General features: G+C 33.8%; 2 protein-coding genes across 2 annotated transcripts; both read left to right on the top strand.

Moving 5' to 3' along the window:
• Window positions 1-835: 835 nt before the first annotated feature.
• On the top strand, window positions 836-8,189 carry LOC117122492 (arylsulfatase B-like). Its single transcript, XM_033268079.1, has 7 exons — window positions 836-1,148; window positions 3,119-3,305; window positions 3,681-3,847; window positions 4,050-4,260; window positions 4,932-5,187; window positions 7,209-7,369; window positions 7,585-8,189. Exons 1-7 carry the CDS (start codon window positions 888-890, stop codon window positions 7,863-7,865), a joined length of 1,524 nt encoding a protein of 507 aa, XP_033123970.1. The 5' UTR covers window positions 836-887; the 3' UTR covers window positions 7,866-8,189.
• A 6,847-nt stretch (window positions 8,190-15,036) lies between these two features.
• LOC117122493 (arylsulfatase B-like) lies at window positions 15,037-21,941 on the top strand. The gene is made up of 7 exons (XM_033268080.1): window positions 15,037-15,392; window positions 17,207-17,393; window positions 18,118-18,284; window positions 18,493-18,703; window positions 19,385-19,640; window positions 20,147-20,307; window positions 20,524-21,941. Exons 1-7 carry the CDS (start codon window positions 15,132-15,134, stop codon window positions 20,802-20,804), a joined length of 1,524 nt encoding a protein of 507 aa, XP_033123971.1. The 5' UTR covers window positions 15,037-15,131; the 3' UTR covers window positions 20,805-21,941.
• The last annotated feature ends 2,418 nt before the right edge of the window (window positions 21,942-24,359 follow it).

The raw sequence follows: 24,359 nt of genomic DNA on the forward strand, positions 1-24,359 counted from the left end.
GTTCTCTGGAGGTGGAAAGGTCTTCTCTGATAAGGACTATAAGCCGTAGGCCCAGTGTACACAATCTTGTGTACTTTAAAGAACCCAGTACATCTTTCGAGATGAGTAGGGGTTGCCCCGGTGTACTGGTCCATATAGCCCCATTGCCACTTTTGAAGAGTGATTTAGTTCACTGTTTGGCATATCCCTGGCCCTAGTGCTTAAAGCTGAATAAATAAACAAGTAAAACAATTTTAACATAATATACCGGAAAAGACAAGCATACAAACATATGACGTGAGACAATGCTTGGGGAGTAAAACGACAATGGAATTATTATTTATACTGTATTTGATACGCTGTTGCCTACAGTTTATTGATGACAATACCTGATGACGATACCTAAACAACTAACTATCATAAGGCTGGCTAAATATAAAGTTTGTGACATTTGTAAGTTACTTCAGTGTAAACCTTTAAATACGTAACTCATGAATAAAGTTTAATTTACCAGAATATCCTCTGGCAGTTTACAAATTAATTACTACGTAAAATATTTTAATGCAGCGGATATTGTGCTATTTAAAAGACCTAACAAAGGTGTGAATAGGCCTATTTGGAAAATTACTGCGGTGTAATTCGTAGCAATCACGATTGGTCATCGTACCTGTATATCCGAATCGACTTTATCTGAATATCCTTCCGCACATAAGGCCGTCCCTCTGCGGATAGCAACTGAAACAAAATAGTTGTGCTTACTTTCCTGATTGGCGTGAAACTTTGAAGGGGCGTAGGCTTAACCGGATTGTATTGTACGACTTTTTAATTTGGTTATTGTGTTTTGATTGTTAAAAAGCTGACACATTTCACTTGTATATCACTATCGATAGAGACTTCGACCTGTGAAGATGGCAGCACGAGGAGTACTTATTTTTCTAATTTTATATTTTGCTCTCCACCTCATCCAGGCTAAATATAAGAAAACTAAACCCAACGTTATTGTAATCCTGTCAGACGATCACGGCTACAGAGACGTCGGCTATCATGGATCGTTATTTGACACACCGGTGCTTGATCAATTGGCGGCTGAAGGGGTAAAGTTGGAAAACTACTACGTACAACCAATCTGTTCACCGACTAGATCCCAATTAATGACCGGTAGATATCAGGTAATAACATTATCTGTTTAAGTCAATTTTGTAATATTATAGATGTAGCTCTAATGTATACCCAGTGGCGCAACGACGAGTCATGGGTCCTGGGGACGAGAAGTGTAGGGGTGGTCTAATGCCATAGAGTGTGGCGCATGCATTTTAGTAACCGATTGCAAGGAATCCCATTCACATTGGAATGTCATTTCCCGACCCAAACAATACTGTAGCGTGTTACAATTGTTCTTAATTTGATTTTTTTTGTTGTGATTTAGCCCTTTACTTTTCTGTAGTGTATTTAAATGTCAGTTTGTAGTGGAGCAAAGCTGTAGAACATCTTGAGTCGGGAAATGATATTGTACAAAAAAAGTGTTGTAATGTGAGTCCACCTAGGACATTTGTGAGTTAAAAACGTGGCGTTAGATTGTTTTAATTTGAAGTTATGGGTCTATTTATTAGAGGAGGGCCCTCCATGGCCCCTTTGAACTGTGCCTGGGGCTGCATTTCCTCTCCCCAATGTTCCATAGGCGTTTCGCCACTGAAGAGACATTCTGAATCATAAAAAAACATCATCAGTATTATAGCTTTATATAATAGACTTAATAACAATCGTTATTATTAATACTATTATAATTACAGCTTCAGTGAAGTTTGCTCAATAAAATGAATATAAAAATACGACACTAGACATAATTCATAATGGAAAGTCCAATGACACGATAATGATATAGTTAGACTTATGAGTTCAGTAAAGAACCTTGGAGCGAGAAAGAAAGTGGTGCGCCAGAATTTTCCGGATGGGAGGAATGCTGATGTACCCGACAGGGAAGGGGTAGGGAATGTCCCTGACGAGATGGTATGGCCAGGACGCAGCCAAAAACACCTCGACGGCTGGATCAAGGCAACTATTTTCGATAAGGACCTTGGTGCACCACATTGGTGCCACTGGGAAGTGATACCCTAAAGTCACTACGCATTTTTGCTTTTTTCATCCACAAGCACGGTTTTGTCTATCTAACGCGTGGTTGTTTTAAACAATTAAGAAATACCGTAAGTTATAATAATATGAAGACGAGGTCATTTAGATATTTTCTATTATTATTTTTATTAGATACTTTTTATTGGAACGATTCATCCGTTGAAATTATTCAGTATAATAAACAATGGATAGATTTAAATATACTGAATTCGTGCTTGCCTTGGTTTATAGAAATAAAGAGAAACAAGTGTCAATGCATTGGTTATTACTATAAATATAGCTCATGGAATTTGCGGACCGCAAGACCAGTCATCCATATTAACATCCATATTAACTCAAATTTTTTATTAATATTATTGTTATTATTATTTTGAATATTGTTATATTTACATGTTTTATCTTAAGTTATGGGTTTATGTTAAGATTTTATATTGACGAGAAGCGGCCGATTTTTTATTTTATTTATTTGTTATTTTTTTATTGAAGCCAATTATACCACTTCATAACCCATCACCGGTGCAAGCTGAGGCAAACTTAATCGACAGAGAATGGTCAGCATGCGTCTCAAACGCCACAATCACGTTGTTCAGAACTTGAACGAAATCACTGCACCAAACCACATCATTATTAATAATATTGTTTACTATTAGGCCTACTATTATTTACGTTTTTAATAAGTAATGAAAACTCATTTTTATGTGGTGTGAAGTTTTTAATTTTATTGATTAACTTTTATTGTGATGCAATAATATAATTGACTTTCAATATGTTGTGTGAATTTTTAGCTAATTTTAACTACCGTACCTTTCATATTGTAAATTTGTATTCCTGTCTATTTTATTGTAATACGCATTTGAACATATTTTTAATGGAATTTGCACAATATAAATTAATAAATTATTATTATTTTTGTATATATTTTATCATTTATGGGTAATAATGAATACAACAGCAATATCAATAATAATATTAATAATAATAATATAATAAAATTTGATCAATTATTCAGATTCGTTATGGACTGCAACATGCTGTTCTCGACCCATTGGCACCAGCTTGCCTACCGACTGATGAGGTGACACTAGCTCAGAAGATGAAAGAAGCTGGTTACTCAACGCATATGATTGGTAAATGGCATCTGGGCTTTTTCGAAGAGGCGTGTCTTCCGACCAACAGAGGATTTGATACATTTTTAGGTAAATATCGATATTTTATATATACTGTAGATCAATACCGGTATCTAATGCTCTCCGTTTGTTAAGAAAAAAAGGGAGAAATTAGAAGCATTTTTTAGGGTTCTACTTTTTTTTCCTAAATAAATAACACAACAAATAAGCACCCATAATTTCTTTAAAAAATAGGAACTACAACATATTTAGGGCTACAATGTAGAAAAACAAAGTAATACGGAACTCGGATGGAAAACGATGGAATGTATACATTTTAACACTACGGCCAACCATATTCCCTTAATGGAGGTTCTACTGTATTCATATACTTTAAGTATTAGACATACTATGCAACTTTTTAAATATAGGACCAAATAAAGTAATGCATAATTTAATTCACAGGTCTGTTACTTGGTGGAGGGTTCCACTTTAGCCATTCTTTCCCAGCCCCTGCTTACTACGACTTGCATCGTAACCGCTCACCAGCAAAGGATTTGAATGGTACTTATTCTACATACGCGTTCACTGACGAAGCTGTCAACATCATAAACAACCAAGATGAAGACACGGTACGTCTAAATTAATGCGTTTAATTATATATTCAGTATCCAATTAACACCCATCCTAACACGGTGAAACCATAAAAGAAAACACAGAAAACTATATAGTTTTTGTCTACATATTCGCATATCAGTGTCACGGTTTATTTTTCTGTGGAAAAAGAAATAAACATGAATCTAAATAATTATTTACGATTATATTTTTACGTAGCCCTTCTTCATGTACCTATCCTACCAAGCACCCCACGCTCCTCTTGAGGTGCCAGAGGAATACAAGGACCCATACCGCGGTATATTTCAAGATGAGGACAGACTTACCTACGCTGCTATGGTATCATGCATGGACGAGGGTATCGGGCAAGTTGTACAAGCGTTGAAAAATAAGGGGACATATGACAACACTGTCATAATCTTCTCTAGTGGTGAGTGTTTGCTTCGTGTCTTCAATAGTCGTAATGTAGTGTACATGATCAGATTCATTTTTTGGAACTGTAAAATATATGGTTTTTCCAAGACGGAGTTTAAAATCTGATACGATAGTTCAATAAATTTTCAAGCATTAATTATCAAATTCGATACCTTAACCACGAGACAACTTTAACCCCGTTTTACCTACAAAAATGCGCATAGACACTAGAATCAGGTTTAGGCCCAATACCATAGTGAAAAAAAAATCACACCATAGAGAAAAAATATATTTTCTCTATAGTAATACTCTGCCTTTTTTGTATACCTATAAACACAAAAGATATGAAATAAATTTATCTGTAAAGTTATTTCGAATAGTGTACAGTACCGGCTTTTTTCGTGGACAAAATATTGTGTATACCGGACCGACTGCTTAATGTAGATAATACACGGACATATAAAGTGAAATTGGAAACTTAAACACCAAACCGGACTTACTGAATGAATTAATATGTTACAAATACAATTTCATTAGAATGTTTAATGTTAAACAGTAAAATTTCTTTAAAAGGAACAAATGTTTTATTCTTGTATGTAACCGATTAGGATTCTTATTGGGAATGCAACAGTACTTGATTGACATCTTGGTTATTAATTACCGTATCTTATTATCCTTTATCGAAAGATAATGGTGGCAGTATACAAGATGCCGGAAACAATTGGCCATTGCGAGGATTCAAGTTGTCTATGTTCGAGGGCGGTATGCGAGCGCTCGGATTTGTTCACAGTCCAATCCTCTCTGAAAAAGTTAAAGGAACTGTGAGCAATGAACTGTATCACATCAGTGATTGGTACCCAACAATCATCGAAGGTATCGCTAGATCAAGCACACGTGGATCGAAATCACCTCTAGATGGAAAGAACCAGTGGAGATCTATAAGGTACGAACACTTAATACAGGATTCACGCAAAACAAATCCTCAGTATAGCCGGAGAAATAAATTAATATTTAATTTTTCTAATATCCCTTTGAATGTAGGCTAATATTCTTAGTCTCCTTGTTCCGGGAGCATAACATGATCATATACATGTAGACCTACACTAATTACACCTAGGCTAGGTTTAGGTACAGAACGTATGGTGATTGCCAAAACCTATTTTTTTTATGACTAAATACAACTCCACATCTTAAAATAAGACTTTTAAATAAGCAACATATTTTCACCTTGTAGTTGACGCGTTATACTCTCTGGTGTTGAGTGTGAATACTAATACCAAAATCGCCCCAATACCGGGATTCAAATCCAGAATCTTCTGCTGTCTATGTAGATAACAGCCAACTGAGCACTAGCACTTTCAGTACATAATAATAATAATAATAATAATAATAATAATAATAATAATAATAATAATAATAATAATAATAATAATAATAATAATTGTATAGGCAATAACGTAAATACAGTGTAATAATAATAATAATAATAATAATAATAATAATAATAATAATAATAATATAGTTAAATTTCTATACGTATGCATGGGCAACATGTATTGTCATCAACATATTGTATAGGCAATAACGTATCAAATACAGTGTAATAATAATAATAATAATAATAATAATAATTAATAAATAATAATAATAATAATAATAATAATAATAATAATAATAATAATAATAATAATAATAATAATAATAATAATAATAATAATAATAATAATAATAATAATAATGATAATAGTGTAGATTTATATAGCGCACATATCCATCTAATATAAGATACTCAGGGCGCTTGATATGTGGACTAGGAACTCGATCAATGACTATCTTCGCCCCTAAGGGTCCCTTCGTGTCTGTGCTACCCGGTGACCCGGTACCAGCAATTCCCGTTGTCCACTCCGTTATGAGTGCCACTGAATTAGAACGTCTTGAAGAGTGTTTGTTGGTCCTTCCCCGGGAAAATTTTGATTTCTAGATGGCGGGAAATGACCTTTCTCGACTTTTGAGCTAGGTGTCTAATGACTTTGTTCTGCAAAATTCAAGGTTTTCCCCCCTCTTGAAAACGGTCAGGTAAACTTTCTCATTCTTATTACAGTAAATTGGCCGGTCATGTGTGTATACATACATAAAAAAAAAATTATTAGTTGCATATACGTATTCTTTTTTCAATGAATCGATAAGCTCCAAATGAAAAGAAGGGGGTCGGGTGTTCTCCCCCGGAAAAAAATTTTGATTCCTAGATGGCGGGAATTGAGCTTTTCTGAGGTGTCTTAATTACAAGTTCTTCAAAATTCAAGGTTTTCCCCTCTTGAAAACTGTCAGGTAATTTTTTCTCATTGTTATTACAGTAGATAGGCCTTATGTGTGTATACATACATAAAAAAAAATTGAGTAGTTGGATACGTATTCTTTTTTTCAATGAATCTATAAATCCCAAAAAGAAAGGGGGTTCTGGTTTTCCCCCGAGAAAATTTTGATTCCTAGATGGTGGGAAATTGGCTTTCCCGACATTTGAAGTGTGTTTTAATGACTTTTATGTTCTTCAAAATTCTAATTTTCTTATTGTAACATAAAAAAAAAAAAAAAAAAAAAAAAGCTCACAGGTCCAAAAAAAAAAAAAAAAAAAAAAAAAATCAGCTCACGGGTTCTGAAAAAGTAGGTCTAGAATTCTTTTTTTTCTTTTTTTTTTGTTGCCCAAGGGAGGGGTCAGGACCCATCACCCCTTCCCCAGATCCGCAATGTGAATTGCGAGAAAATGTAACTCGGTCGGGGACTGGATAAACATTCTCTTTCCCATCCTTTTCCTCCTTCTTTTCTTGCATTTCTTTCCGATCATACAAAAATCTCCAGACATATATTCTTTGCCAAAAAGTGGGGGGCCCCCCCCCCCCTCGGCCATCCGACTCACCGATGATATATAATATAAGCCTAACATGGTCTGATTTGTTTTAACAATAGAGATGGAACTTGCTCTCAACGACATGAGATTCTGCATAACATTGACCCTCTTTGGGTTGTGCCTGGTGGTCGGGATTGGGTTAATGCCATGAGTCCTTTCAACGTATCTATTAATGCTGCGATAAGGTTTGGAGACTGGAAACTTCTCACCGGAGACGATGGTAATTATACACTGTTTTGTGTTTTGTATTCGTGACGTCCTTTTTGTACTCTTTAAATTGTTCAACTTCAATTTGATTTATTTGTTTACTGATAATGACGATTGCAATAAAGATTTCACTACTATCTGTTACTATATAGTCCTAGGATATAAACATAAGTAACAGCATCTAACAAGACACATAAAAAATAATACATCCAAATGTTACTATTTCAGGACGAACAGGATGGTATGCACCCCCTGATACCAATATTGCATCAATCAGCGGCCCACCAACAACCGACCAAAGGGCGTGGTTATTTAACATCAAGGATGATCCACTAGAAATGAATGATCTTTCTGAAAAACGCCCTCGTGTTCTTAAGTTCTTGTTACAGAGAATTCAAAATTACTACGAGCAATCGACACCTGTATTTTACCCCGATGTTCAGCCACAACTAGCTGACCCATGTTCAAATGGTAATGAATGTGTTTGGGGACCATGGACACCTATGTAATCTCTAGGATTTAACTAAGACTAATGCTCAAAGATGTTGATAACAATTTAGTATTTCATTTGTATAGCGCGTTGTAAGGTGAGATTTAAAACATGTCTCATATCAAGGTTGTTGGAAGACAATTAAAAATCTGTCTATAAATCGCTCCCCCAAAAGTCAATTATTCAACATCAAATTAAAAAGTAATAGCATTGAACACTTCGTGAAATAGTAATTTCTATATTTTAACTGTCCCCGGCCTGAATTATTATTTATTGTTTGAATTTAATTGTCTGAATTTGAATTTTTATGGTCGAATAAATAAATGAAATGAGTGAAATGGAAGCTATAATTTATAGTTATTTGTCTATCTATTCATGATATATATATATACTGTCTCTTATACACATCTAGATGTGTATAAGAGACAGATACCATAGTGAAAAAAAAATCACACCATAGAGAAAAAATATATTTTCTCTATAGTAATACTCTGCCTTTTTTGTATACCTATAAACACAAAAGATATGAAATAAATTTATCTGTAAAGTTATTTCGAATAGTGTACAGTACCGGCTTTTTTCGTGGACAAAATATTGTGTATACCGGACCGACTGCTTAATGTAGATAATACACGGACATATAAAGTGAAATTGGAAACTTAAACACCAAACCGGACTTACTGAATGAATTAATATGTTACAAATACAATTTCATTAGAATGTTTAATGTTAAACAGTAAAATTTCTTTAAAAGGAACAAATGTTTTATTCTTGTATGTAACCGATTAGGATTCTTATTGGGAATGCAACAGTACTTGATTGACATCTTGGTTATTAATTACCGTATCTTATTATCCTTTATCGAAAGATAATGGTGGCAGTATACAAGATGCCGGAAACAATTGGCCATTGCGAGGATTCAAGTTGTCTATGTTCGAGGGCGGTATGCGAGCGCTCGGATTTGTTCACAGTCCAATCCTCTCTGAAAAAGTTAAAGGAACTGTGAGCAATGAACTGTATCACATCAGTGATTGGTACCCAACAATCATCGAAGGTATCGCTAGATCAAGCACACGTGGATCGAAATCACCTCTAGATGGAAAGAACCAGTGGAGATCTATAAGGTACGAACGCTTAATACAGGATTCACGCATATCAAAACTAAAGACACTCAAATTTTATGTGTATAGAAAGAGAAAACCTCAGTATAGCCGGAGAAATAAATTAATATTTCTTTATTCTAATATCCCTTTAAAAGTAGGCCAATATTCTTAGTCTCCTTGTTGGGAGCATAACATGATCATATACATGTAGACCTACACTAATTACACCTAGGCTAGGTTTAGGTACAGAACGTATGGTGATTGCCAAAACCTATTTTTTTTATGACTAAATACAACTCCACATCTTAAAATAAGACTTTTAAATAAGCAACATATTTTCACCTTGTAGTTGACGCGTTATACTCTCTGGTGTTGAGTGTGAATACTGAAAAATGGTGTGTAATCATTGAAAGTTGATTTGCGGAACACCAATTTACTAAGCTCCAACAAAATCAAACGGATATTTCGATAGCTCCTGCTATCTTTAACGTTAAAGTGAGAACACTTTGAAGATCTTACATATACATAAAGAATAATAAATGACATTAACAAATCAGAATCGATTTAACGATACAATTAGTTGATTGGACCACAAAATATAAGTTCAGTGACAAGTTAATGGGAAATGTAATTACAATTAAACCATGATAAGATGTCGGCAAATAATTATGTAAGCGATTGAACCAGCTTAATGCTAAGACTTATTTAACTACAGTAAACAGTAACAGAAAATAAAATATAGTAAGATTGTAATATAAGGTACTATATAATTAAAATAATTGTGGAATAGAAAATAAATTGTAGAAATATGAAGGTATATGTATGAGTTTAAATAATATAACGCATGATATCATAATGACTATTAAATACAGTTTAGAAAACAATGAATATAATAAAATGTACAGAAGTAGAAATAATATATATGTGGTTGTTCATCCTAGATCTGTTGCATTGTTGCAGTATATGAGGTACTGTATATAATATTGGGCGAGTTACAATTCAGTACTCACTTTCAGATCTAGGATGAACAACCACAAATCATCTATATATATATATAACTGTATAAATTAAGATTCAAGAAATATAAAGGCCTAAAATATATACAACAAATTAAATATGCAATATTAAAATTTATAACAAAATAAAACACCCCCTGCATGGATTATGGACTTAAAAACTAAACTGAAATTCACTTTTTTTACAAGTTATTATTATTATTATTATTATTATTATTATTATTATTATTATTATTATTATTATTATTATTATTATTATTATTATTATTATTATTATTATTATTATTGTTATTATTATTATAAATATTAATATTATTATTTAATAATAGTAATAATAATAATAATAATAATTATAATTATTGTCAATATTATGTGTTAAAATATTCGAAAAGTCGATGCTGAAAAGCATTAACGCCCGTATTCTTAAAACGAACTTTGAACTAGAACTTCATTTAGTCCCAGTTTCAACTTATATTTGTATTCATAAACAACGTAGTCGAAGTTCTAACTACGACCAGGGAACAGCTACGACTAAATCAAGTCCTAGTTTTAGTTCAGCTGAAGACGACTGGCAAGCAACGACTATCAAACTAACCAATGAAAAGAGCTCATTTTAATAGCAGACAAAATGTTAGAGATCCAATAACGCGGATGAATATTTTTCGTCATAATTCATAATAATCATTTGCTTAATTAATTTTCTATAATAATAACTACATTAGTCGTTAACATATAACGATAGAGAATTTGAGCAGTCACTGGAAATTTGCTTTATTTGGAGAACTATAATTATAGACTATTATAATTGATCCCGAGCCAGGGTGGCGCCATCTTTGTTGTTATGGTGACCGCAACTCGAGGTGATTTCGTGCAAATCAGGAACTATCGCATGTTGCTATTAAAACATTAATTTTGCCTTTTGGAAGCTAAACTTGACGTCCCTTTGTTTAACACACCGATGATATATCAGTTGATGCGAGTCTACAAGTAATAAATCATCAGCGTAGCAGAAGACATTGAAGCTTGAATTTGCAATAACAATACCACACCGGATCCACTGCGTGCTCTTAAACCAAATCTTTACAGAATAAGTTAAAAATAAAAGGTGAAGATAAACCTCCTTGCCTTTTACCTTAAAGAAAAGTTGGCGGCCTATGCGGTTCTTCAATTTAATATACACAGTAAGGTTGGTATACCAAGAATATAAACATTGCCACCATTCATTATGTATCTTATTATTTAACTTTTCAAAAATTATATCGTGAGGTATAGCATCGAAGGCACCTTCTGCACCAAGTGAGCAGGAAAATACAGAGAAGCCTTGATTTACACGATAATTAATCACATCGTTACCGTTACGGCGGCCATAGTAGTTCCTCTCCCATTAGTAACGAATCCGAATTGTAACGGATCAAATTCGACATTGGTACTAGATTTTAAGCATCCTTAGTAGGCGGCAATTATTTGGTAGAGAATGGTCAGATAAGATAGTACCCTGTATAATACATACTGTAAATATCGAAATGCACGCCATCGTGTCGGGATTCAATATTTCGACATTAATTATGTCAGGAATGGTTCCTGATGATGAAATATTAAATTCCGACACGATGGCGTGCATTTCGACACTTGGAGTATTACTATACTATCTTATCGAAGAATGGTCAGCGTTAAGAATAGGTACAATAACTGAGACTACGTGTGAAAAGGCTAAATACAAATTACAGTCTTTGCTTAAGGGTGGGCGTAGCTGGAAAGCCAAGACATTGGCATTGTTTCTAGCTTAGTGAAAGGAAAACCAAACAATGGCATGATTTCCAGTGTGGTGGGAAATGTGTTGCTTTTGTTTAGGTTTGATTAAACATGACAACCAAATATCGTTGATGACAAATCCGGTACAGAATCTTGATTTACTGTAGGTATATCGTGTGTTTGTGAATTTCTATAGCTTCTCTGGTCGTCTCCATGGAATGCCAAGATGGTATAGTGACTATCAGTTCAGCTTAATCCCATTAACATACACGCTGTTGTTGCTTTTGGGAGTGCATGACTATAGATAACTTTTGTTGTTTCCCCTGTCCTGACATGCCTTAGTGTTCCTTGAGAGAGCCTTGTACGGATATCACTTCCTGTTTTACCAATGTGAACTTTTCCACACTCGCATGGAATGCAATAAACTCATGGTTGGCTCTGTGCTGCTAATTATCCTTGTGTATAGGAGAGTCCGGGATTGTTTGTTGGGTGCACTATGAAATACTTTAATATGGGCTTGTAGAATGCGTTGAATACGATGTAAAAATTGTACCAAATATGGTAAACATACAGACTTTCTAGATTCCGTATCATCTTGCCTACACTTTTTCGTTGTTGATAAGAACACATTTTATAATAACACTGAGGCTGAAAATGTAACACTGAGGCTGAAAATGAAAAAAAGAACAAAATAAGAACAAATTGAGGCTAAGGTACAATGTCAAATGAGATTTTTATTTAAAAAAACTAGAAAAACCAGAAAATTATATCTACCTTATGTGCAGTATGTGCGACTATGTAGTACCCTCAATAATGTAGTACAGTAGGTGTACGGTACCTACCTGTCATTTAGGGCCATTTTTACAGGGGCCTTTTTTTCTGTGGCCATTTTTTAGGGCCTTTTTTCCAGAGACCATTTTTGGCGGCGCCACCTACCTACATTTAAGTAGTGTACAATAATAATTTTTTTATGTTTGAAAAGTGTGTAACATAAGCAAAAATTAGAACATTTTGAGCCTGAAAACGGACAAAAAATAAGAACTCTGAGCCTGGGCAAAATTTTTTCTGGTTCTTAATTATAAAAATAAAAAGTGTATTGGCGTTTGGATGTCTCTCGTGCAATAACCGTTCAATTTTAAGGCGTCCTTAACATGCTGCACTTTTTTCTGGATAGAGAATGTTTTTTTTTTTTTTTTTCAACGGAATTATTATTATTATTATTATTTTATTATTATTATTATTATTATTATTATTATTATTATTATTATTATTATTATTATTATTATTATTATTATTTTTATTATTATTATTATTATTATTATTATTCTGATTATTATCAATATTATTATTATTACACTGTATTTGATACGTTATTGCCTATACAATATGTTGATGACAATACATGTTGCCCATGCATACGTATAGAAATTTAACTATCATAAGCCTCTTGGCTAAAAATAAAATTTGTGACGTTTGTAAGTTACTTAAGTGTAAACCTTTGAATATGTAACTCATAAATAAAGTTTAATTTAACAGAATATCCTCTCCTTTGATCTTTTTCTACATGGTAGTTTACAAATTAATTACCATGTACAGTAAAATATTTTAATGCAGTGGATATTGTACTATTTAAAAGAACCAACAAAGGTGTAAATACACCTACTGGGAAACTTATTGTGGTGTAATTCGTAGCGATCACGATTGCCCAATCGTGGATTCGACCGACTTTACATGGGTATGTATTAGTTTCCTGATTGGCGTGAAACTTTGAAGGGGCATAGGCTTAACCAGATTGTATTGTACAGGGCCGGCGGAACGTTTTTCAAAGTGGGGGGGGGGCACTTAGCAGGCGCGTAACAGGGGTCTTGGGTCGGGGGGGGGGGCAAAGGTAATAATTTTCCCGGTTAGTAATTTATGACTTGGTGTGATACCCCCAGCCCCATATCTGTCTCTTATACACATCTAGATGTGTATAAGAGACAGACATACAGGCGCAGAATCATTACGTGCCCATTTACACACTTCTTGGTGGAGAGTCCTGTAGTTCTTCCCAGGGAAAATTTTGATTCCTAGCTGGCGGGAAATGAGTTTTCCCGACATTTGAAGTGTGTTTTAAAAAAATGTTCTTCAAAATTCGAATTTTCTAATAGCAAAAAAAAAAAAAAAATCAGCTCACGGGTCCTGAAAGGGTAGGTCTAGAATTCGTTTCTTTTTGCCATTTTTTTTTGTTGCCCAAGAGAGGGGTAAGGACCAACGACCCCCTCCCCCAGATCCGCCAATATGAATTGCGAGAAAATGTAACTCGGTCGGGTACTGGATAAACATTCTCTTTCCCATCCTTCTTCCCTCCTTTTTTTGCATTTCCGATCATACAAAAATCTCCAGACATTATATATTTTCTGTCTCTTATAGGGGGGGGGGGGCGGGGGGAGGGCATTTTGACTGGGTTATAGAAAAAATATATATATAAAAAGTACTTTAGTATGTTTTCCTGTTGTGTAGTTTGTACATTTACACAAAAAATTCAATATAATTCATTTCCATAACAAAAGGCTAACAAGAAACACGTTTTGATCAATATCTTAAAACTATGATTTTGGCTTATAATGCGTTCTTCCGAATCACGGCAGTATTAATAGTATATATAGATAGTAATGAAAAAATCTTTAAAACAGAAAGAAAAAAACAAATATTTATTTGTGAGTAATTGTCATCAATTCCAGTATGGAAAAAACAAATATTTATTTGTGAGTAATTGTCATCAATTCCAGTATGGAAGTGAAAATATTACATTATTTTATGTTAAATAAAATAAATACTTAATAAATAAGTAAAGAGTAATCAATAGATATTCGTCATTGATAATAAAAAAGAAAGGGAAATAATATGTTATAGTATATATCAATAGTAATGAAAAAATGTTAAAAAAAGAAAGAAAAAACAAATATTTATTTGTGAATAATTGTCATCAATACACTGGAAGTGATACTTTAATCTTTGTGTTGTTTGCAATAAAAGAAAATGAGAACAGTGAACTAGAACTGTAAACGAATCGGAGAGCAGTGAAAATTACTTCACTTTTAATTTAATCGACGGAAAAAGAAAATTAAGAGAAGTTATGATGTTTGCATATGCCTAGGTAGGCCACACCCAGTTTCTAATTCATAATACACAAAAGAATAAAAGAGGTCTGATACAAAAAACTCATAGCACTACAGCCAACACCTATTGTAGCCTAACATCAAGACAAACACCTCATTGTGCACCCCAACTTACAATTATAATCATTTTTTGGGTGGCTTTTGACAGGGATGGCTTATGACAGGGGTGGCTTTCTTCCGATTTCCTTGTTTGTTATATAGCTGACACATTTCACCTGTATATCACTATCGATAGAGACATCGACCTGTGAAGATGGCAGCACGAGGAGTACTTATTTTTCTAGTTTTATATTTCACACTCAACCTCATCCAGGCTAAAGATAAGAAAACTAAACCCAACGTTATTGTGATTCTGTCAGACGATCATGGCTACAGAGACGTCGGCTATCATGGATCGCTTTTTGACACACCGGTGCTTGATCAATTGGCGGGCGAAGGGGTAAAGTTGGAAAACTACTACGTACAACCAGTCTGTTCACCAACTAGATCCCAGTTAATGACCGGTAGATATCAGGTAATAAAATTATCTGTTTAAGTCAATTTTGTACATTATAGAAGTAGCTCTAATGCATAGTTAGGAGACCCAGTGGCGTAACGACGAGACGTGGGCCTGGGGAGGAGAGTGTGTCCCGGGGGCCCATGCATTTTTATAGTCGGTGTCGACGGGCCCCTTCACAGTGGAATGTCAAGCAATACCGTAGCGTGTTATATTATTATAATTTTAATTAATTCCCTGTGTATTATAATTTTTAATCAATTCCCTGTCATTAGTTCTTTACTTTATTATTTCGGTAGTGTATTCAAATATCAGTTTGTAGTGGAGTCAGGCTATAGAACATTTTGAGTCGGGAATTGATAATGTATAAAATGTGTTTATTTTAAGCACGAGGTTCAGAACTTGAAAGAAATCGCTGTACCAAACCGCATTATTATCTCCCCCAGGAGATATATGTTTTCAGTCGTGTAAGTTTGTGTGGGGTGTGTGCGTGTGTGTCACGTTTTGGTGTTTTCATTTGTTTTTTTTTGTATTCGAAATAATGATCTAAATAGAAGTTACAGGGATTGTTAGGTATGACCTAAGGATGAGGGAATTAAATTTTGGTATGAGAACCATTTAGAAAAAAAAACGTCCCAGACCAGATATTTAAAAAAATAACCAACTTATCTGAATGGACCTTTCGTGAAAGTTTAACCAAGTTACAAGAAATAAATTATTGGTGACGATCCAAATTCGGGTGCGCATTTGAGGGTCATTTAAAGTCCCAGACCTAAATATCTCTAATAATAATCAATGGATTTAAAATGACACTACCCAGATTAGTTTGTCATGTCTCGATGAAGGAACATTTACATTTTGGCGATCAGCCTTATTATGATGTGGATATGAGTGTTTAAATTTTGGTCACTATCCGAAGTAGGATGTGAATGTGAAGACAATTTAAAGAATAGGTTTACCGTATACCGTATGTAGATAACAATAGCAGTTTGGTGAATATTCAAATTAGTGCAATTGCAGTAAAGTGTACAGCATTTTTTATGTACTAACTTTAGTTTTTAGGAACTGATTGGTAATATTTTTAATGCACCGTTATATTTAAACGTGTGACGCTAAGAAACATTGACTATTTGCATAATATTTCCATTCCAACACCAATACTTTGCATATATTTATTTTGTTAACTATTAAAGTAAAAACCAGTAAACGAGAAGAATTGGTAGATATACAACTATTACAATAAAATGCGGTTAGTCGGCTAGCGTATTTTTCTTTTTTTAAGTAGGTGGTGGTTGGAAAGTAAGCAGGTTGATACATTTTTTTTTACAGTTTCAGTAGTTGAAAAGAATGGTTCAATACTATAGGCCTATACCGGTACTGTTTGGATGCTGTGTTCAAAACGTAACATGTGTAGTGTCAAATAGACCGACAGTGATTTTTTTGTGAAATCATTTCGGATTACCAAATCTGAAAATGGCCACTCTAAAAAGCCCTCAAAAACTTCTTATCAATTTTTTAATTTTTATTGTTTAACTTTCATTGTGATACAATATGATTGACTTTCAATATGATGTAAGAATTTCAGCTGCCCATAATTTTAACTATCTATTTTATATTCTAAATGTGTATCCTTGTATATTTTATTGTAATGTGCAGAACATATTTTTAATGAAATTTGCGTTACATCAATTAATAAATTATTATTATTGCATATACTTTATCGTTTATATTGCATATACTTTACCGGTATTGTATACCGGTATTTCTTTTAATTAATTAAAACAGGAACAGCAACAGCAATAATAATATGTAAAATTTGATAAAATATTCAGACTCGTTATGGATTGCAACATGCTGTTCTTGATCCATTGGCACCAGCTTGCCTACCGACTGATGAGATGACACTAGCTCAGAAGATGAAAGAAGCTGGTTACTCAACTCATATGATTGGTAAATGGCATCTGGGCTTTTTCGAAGAGGCGTGTCTACCTACCAATAGAGGATTCGATACCTTTTTAGGTGAATATTGATATTTTATATACACAAGAGATTTATAAATAATAAAGATGACATTTATGTCTATCGGTATTTTCATCAACGCATGTACACCGACCGGATGAAGTAATGTGTACGAGGTATCGCTAGATCAAGCACACGTGGCTGTCTCTTATACACATCTCATTCTGTTCCAGCGACCTCCAGTTCTATATATATATATATATATATTTATGACAGACAGATATAGAAAGACAGATAACTATAAACTTTAGCTTCCATTTTATTTATTTATGTTGACTTTAGGAACACTAACATTTATTGAAACGAATATTTCTGCTACTCCTGTATTCTTTGTCAACTCTTGACATAAAAATCGTACTAATAAGCGCACACTATACATATGAAATTATAATAAAATAATAAAAATAATATCTATTATCAGAAAGATTAATATTAAATTGTATCATTTGTATTATTGGTCAATCAACCAATCAATCAATCAATCAATATGTCAATTTTTCGATACCAAACTTGTTGATACAGTAGAAACCCTCCTTTGGGATGGCTCTATTAAGAGGACACCACTATTTAAGGGGACACCCTTATTAATGGGACACCCTTAATAAGGGAATACATCTTTAAGGGGCACGTTTCGGCCATGAAACAATGGAAAGTATACTTGTACATTTCATATTAAGCTTTTTAAATATACGATCCACTAAAGTGTACATAATTTAATTTACAGGTCTGTTACTTGGTGGGGGGTTCCACTTTAGCCATTCTTTCCCATCTGCTGCTTACTACGACATGCATCGTAACCGCTCACCAGCAAAGGAGTTGAATGGTACTTATTCTACACACGTGTTCACTAACGAAGCAATCGACATCATAAATAACCAAGATGAAGACACGGTACGTCTAAATTAATGCGTTTATTTCTATATTCAGTATCCAATTAACAGCCAAACCTAACACGGTGAAACCATAAAGGCAAACACAGACAAATATATAGTTTATATAGTTGTATATATATTCGTATTTTGGTGTCAGTTTTTTTTTTCTGTGAAATAAGAAATAATCACGAATCTAAATAATAATTTACGATTTCATTTTTACGTAGCCTTTCTTCATGTACCTATCCTACCAAGCACCCCACGCTCCTCTTGAGGTGCCCGAGGAATACAAGGACCCATACCGCGGTATATTTCAAGATGAGGACAGACTTACCTACGCTGCTATGGTATCATGCTTGGACGAGGGTATCGGGCAAGTTGTACAAGCGTTGAAAAATAAGGGGACATATGACAACACTGTCATAATCTTCTCTAGTGGTGAGTGTTTGCTTCGTGTCTTCAATAGTCGTAATGTAGTGTACATGATCGGATTCATTTTTTGGAACTGTAAAATATATTGCTTAAATTTTGCCAAGAAGAATATTAAAATCTAACATGATAGTTTAATAAATTTTCAAGCATTAGGCCTAATTATCAAATTCGATATTCCTAACCACGACACATTTAATTACGGATACATAAAGTGAAATTGGCAACTTAAAAACCAAACCGGACTTACTGGATATATAATATGTTACAAATATAATTTCATTAGTATGTTTAATGTTATGGTCATACTCTGCTTTTTTGTATACCTATAAACACAAAAGATATGAAATAAATTTATCTGTAAAGTTATTTCGCATAATGTACAGTACCGGTTTTTTTCGTGGACAAAATATTGTGTATACCGGACTGACAACTTAATGTCGATAATACACGGATATATAAAGTGAAATTGGCAACTTAAACACCAAACCGGACTTACTGAATTAATAAATACCGTATGTTACAAATATAATTTCATTAGAATGTTTAACGTTAAACAGTAAAATTTCATTAAAATGAACAAATGCTTTATTCTTGTATGTAACCGATTAGGATTCATATTTGGAATGCAACAGTATTTACTTGATTGATATCTTGGTTATTAATTATCTTATTATCCTTTGTCAAAAGATAATGGTGGCAGTATACAAGATGCCGGAAACAATTGGCCATTGCGAGGATTCAAGTTGTCTATGTTCGAGGGTGGTATGCGAGCGCTCGGATTTGTTCACAGTCCAATCCTCTCTGAAAAAGTCAAAGGAACTGTGAGCAATGAACTATATCACATCAGTGATTGGTACCCAACAATCATCGAAGGTATCGCTAGATCAAGCACACGTGGATCGAAATCACCTCTAGATGGAAAGAACCAGTGGAGATCTATAAGGTACGAACGCTTAATACAGGATTCACGCATATCAAAACTAAAGACACTCAAATTTTATGTGTATAGAAAGAGAAAACCTCAGTATAGCCGGAGAAATAAATTAATATTTCTTTATTCTAATATCCCTTTAAAAGTAGGCCAATATTCTTAGTCTCCTTGTTGGGAGCATAACATGATCATATACATGTAGACCTACACTAATTACACCTAGGCTAGGTTTAGGTACAGAACGTATGGTGATTGCCAAAACCTATTTTTCCATGACTAAAGACAACTCCACATCTTAAAATGAGACTTTTAAACAACATATTTGCACCCTGTATTTGACGCGTTATACTCTCTTGTGTTGAGTGTGAATACTAATACAAAAAAATCGCCCCAATACCGGGATTCAAATCCAGAATCTTCTGCTGTCTATGTAGATAACTTAGCCAACTGAGCACCAGGACTTTCAGTACATGCTATATAATATATGCCTAACATGGTCTGATTTGTTTTAACAATAGAGATGGAACTTGCTCTCAACGACATGAGATTCTGCACAACATTGACCCTCTTTGGGTTGTGCCTGGTGGTAGGGATTGGGTTAATGCCATGAGTCCTTTTAACGTATCTATTAATGCTGCGATAAGGTTTGGAGACTGGAAACTTGTCACCGGAGACAATGGTAAGTATTAACTGTTTTGTGTTTTGTATTCGTGACGTCCTTTTTGTACTCTTTAAATTGTTTAACTTCAATTTGACTTATTTGTTTACTGATAATGACGATTGCAATAAAGATTTCACTACTATCTGTTTTTATATAGTCCTAGGACATAAACATAAAGTAACAGTATCAAACAAGACACATAAAAGATAATACATTCAAATGTTACTATTTCAGGACGAACAGGATGGTATGCACCCCCTGATACAAATATTGTATCAATCAGCGGCCCACCAACAACCGACCAAAGGGCGTGGTTATTTAACATCAAGGATGATCCACTAGAAATGAATGATCTTTCTGAAGAACGCCCTCGTGTTCTTAAGTTCTTGTTACAGAGAATTCAAAAGTACTACGAGCAATCGACACCTGTATTTTACCCCGATGCTCAGCCACAACTAGCTGACCCATGTTCAAATGGTAATGAATGTGTTTGGGGACCATGGACACCTATGTAATTTCTAAGATTTAACTGAAACTGAGGCTCAAATATGTTGATAACAATTCAGTATTTGTTACCAAATCGATGACACAATATAGCACTAATAAAATCCAAAAATATGACGATACTTTTGAGAACGATCATGTCAGGCAATGCCTGAAAACTTTTAGGCCTAGCCATTGCTAGGCCTTACGTTACATACATGTTTCGACAGATCCTAAAAATTTATACAGTAGTATTTTTCATTTGGGAAACAATTTGCTTGTTTCTCCATTTTTTGATAGGCCCTATCGCTGTGTTCACGGGCATATAGAGATTAACATGATAAAATGCCTTCAAATTAGTGTACTAGGACGTAAGAAAGCAAATTTTTCCCGGCCCTTCGGCCCCTGGACCCTGACCGGGGGCCCTGGGCGGCCCCTGGTCCCCAGCCTGGTTGCACACCCCCCATTCAAAAAGATACAAGTTTGCATGCATATGCGTGAATTCTCAAGGTGTTTTAATATGTGGGAGTTCCTATCCATTGCCAAGTGCTCGCGCACATGTGTTGAGAAGTGTCGGCTAGTTTCTCCGACATAGCTGCCATTACAGCCAGCACACACAAATTTATATACAACACGAGAGCGGAGACCGACAGGGATAGGATCCTTCACAGAAAACAAATTTTTAATTTTAAATGAAGAAAAAGCCAACTTAAAATCAAAATCATTACATAATTGCTTAGAAACCAAACGAATTTTATGCGAGGCAATCTTAGAAAAGGGGTCGATATATGGAATTTTAAAATGAAGGATTCTTAAGTTCTTGTTACAGAGAATTCAAAATTACTACGAGCAATCGATATTTTACCCCGATGCTCAGCCACAACTAGTATTTCATTTGTATAGCGCTTTGTAGGGTGAGATTTAAAACATTCTTCATACCCAGGTTGTTGGAAGACAATTAAAAATCTGTCTACAAATCGCTCCTCAAAAGTCAGTTATTCAACATCAAATTAAAAAGTAATAGCATTGAACTGTTCGTGAAATAATAATTTCTATATTTTCTATTTTTATATACTGTCCCCGGCCTGAATTATTATTTATTGTTTGTATCTTTCTGAATGTGAATTTTGATGGTCGAAATGAAATAAAATGAAATGAGTGAAATGGAAGCTATAGTCTCCAGTTATCTGTTTATCTATCCATGATATATATACTGTCTCTTATACACATCTAGATGTGTATAAGAGACAGGGCAAGAGGCATCGTCAAAAGTGAAGCGATGACAGCTCGGACCTTCCGATGACGTTTCGGTTAATAGCGCCACCTACTTTTCGCTTGGGTAAAAAAATCGGCCTGCGGAGGTATAATTTTAGTCGAGGTTCGCGTCATTTAGTCGCAGTGCTAGTCGAAGTTCGTTTTAAGAATACGAAATTACGTAATTTTTAAGTTTTAGCTACGACTAAAGTTCGTTTTAAGAATACCGGGGTTAATGTCGAAATATTGAATCCCGACAAGATGACGTGCATTTTGACACTTGGAGTATGTACTATTATACTATCTTAACAGAGAATCATTATTTTGGATCAAGACAAGACAGTCCGGTGAATAATCACAATCTAGTTTTCTAAACTAATTTAAGTGTAGGCCTGTGGGTAGACTTGCAGGGTCTTGTAAGGTACTACATGGCTCAACAATTTTTTACTCACCCCGGTAAGATGTGTATAAGAGACAGATATATATTAGTAGTCATGTACATCGTTTCAGTACTATGTATGTATACAACGCACAAGAAACTCAGGAACAATGTCTGTGCTGATGGTAATTTTGATAACTAATAATCACATGTGAGAATCTGGCAATAATAGTAACTAACTAATTAGGCCTAACTAATGATATTCATAGAAACGATTTGGGTAACAATATCGGAATAGCAATTATACTTTGGATGGTGGATACAAATTTATTTGTTTTCAAATGCAAAGAGCATCGACTCCCAGCATACAAAAATAATGGCCAAATTCATTTTAATATACATAGGCCTAATGTAGTTTTATTGATTTTAAACCTCAATACTCCGATTCCGTCATTTTTAAAACACAAATTTGCAAGAACTAACTCTTTGAAATATTAATTGTTTATTATTTTTTTTGCCTTGGAGAATCTATTCCTATTAGTATAAAAAACCCCCACTTAATATACAGTTTTAAATCATTCACAATGGCTCTTCGGTTGTACATTCTCGTGTATTTTGTGGTGAAAGGATTTCACAGAGCCGCGGCGTGAACGCTCCTTTTTTTTACCCCTTCAGCAGCTTTAATGTATAAATGTTGTTTTATTTAGCTAACGATTTTAAAATATTGTATTTGTTTCAAACTGTATTTTATGTTAAAATTGTGTCATTTCATTTTTATATCTAACCTTGATCTAGTTTTAATATTTAGATTTAGTGTACGATATTAAGATGCAATATGGGAATGCGCTCTGACAGTACTTGCACTCATGGTAATCCTAAGGGTATTGTATTCTCATTGTGATGTTTTCATTGTATTGTAGTTTGAATATTGAATAAATCAATCAAAATAAATATAATAAAAGTATGCCGATAACTCCGTTATACAGTATATAATTATACCCCAGCAAACCGTCATAACAGGTCATATAACTTTCGCTAACGTTGTTGTTAGTTATGTTAGAAAACGATGTTTATCCACAAAGTTGCAGCAACATTGTAACGTTGTTAAGTTGTGAAATTACGTTATAAATACTTAGGCCTAATGTTCTACAAGAAGCTGTGTACCCTAAAATGTAACGTTATTATAACTTACAACATACAAATAATAGCCAATACACATTATAAGATTGTGTTTTGTGTATATTGAGCAACGATAATGTTAGTGGTGGTGTGAGTAATATTTTGATGAAAAGTTGCTTAGAACAAGTACACGATATGATGTCTGGATTTATACAAAGGATAAATAATCAACATGTAATAACTTTACATCCAAAACCATAAATTTTATAATATTTTATTGCGCATTGAGACTTCGGTATAATCATACATATGCCTACATATCATATTATATAATTTATGTCGTCGTTAAACTATAAAATACAAGTACAAACAAGATAACAAGATAGAAATACAACATTTGAAGAAAAAAAGTTTAAAAATTCATAATAAACTCGACCGGATTGCTCAACGTTAAAAACAAGTTCACTGCGAGGAAGCTCTCCGTGTGAAATCTGATTTATAAAATATAATTCATACAAACAATGCAAAATTTGAAAATCGTGGTTAAAAACTGTATAAATTAAGATTCAAGAAAAATAAAGTAATATATACAAAACATTAAATATGCAATATTAAAATTTAAAACAAAATAAAACACGCCCTGCATGGATTATGGACTTAAAAACTAAAATGAAATTCACTTTTTACAAGTTTTTATTATTATTATTAATAATAATAATAATAATAATAATAATTATGATTCAAATCATTATTATTAATCATTAAAGTGAAAATTGTCAATATTATGTGTTAAAATATTCGAAAATTCGATGCTGAAAAACATTAACGCCCATAT

This window comes from Anneissia japonica, unplaced genomic scaffold (assembly GCF_011630105.1).
Source record: "Anneissia japonica isolate Jap-2015-1 unplaced genomic scaffold, ASM1163010v1 scaffold1889_len2455224_cov183, whole genome shotgun sequence".
Classification (NCBI taxonomy): Eukaryota; Metazoa; Echinodermata; class Crinoidea; order Comatulida; family Comatulidae; genus Anneissia; species Anneissia japonica.

What these genes read in the sequence shown, in the direction of transcription:
- LOC117122492 (XM_033268079.1), top strand. Translation starts at nt 888, where the DNA reads ATGGCAGCACGAGGAGTACTTATTTTTCTAATTTTATATTTTGCTCTC. An exon ending in AGGATTTGATACATTTTTAG is followed by an intron (nt 3,306 to 3,680) that starts GTAAATATCGAT and finishes TTTAATTCACAG; the next exon opens with GTCTGTTACTTGGTGGAGGG. An exon ending in ACAACCAAGATGAAGACACG is followed by an intron (nt 3,848 to 4,049) that starts GTACGTCTAAAT and finishes ATTTTTACGTAG; the next exon opens with CCCTTCTTCATGTACCTATC.
- LOC117122493 (XM_033268080.1), top strand. Translation starts at nt 15,132, where the DNA reads ATGGCAGCACGAGGAGTACTTATTTTTCTAGTTTTATATTTCACACTC. An exon ending in AACCAGTGGAGATCTATAAG is followed by an intron (nt 19,641 to 20,146) that starts GTACGAACGCTT and finishes TTTTAACAATAG; the next exon opens with AGATGGAACTTGCTCTCAAC. An exon ending in ACTTGTCACCGGAGACAATG is followed by an intron (nt 20,308 to 20,523) that starts GTAAGTATTAAC and finishes TTACTATTTCAG; the next exon opens with GACGAACAGGATGGTATGCA.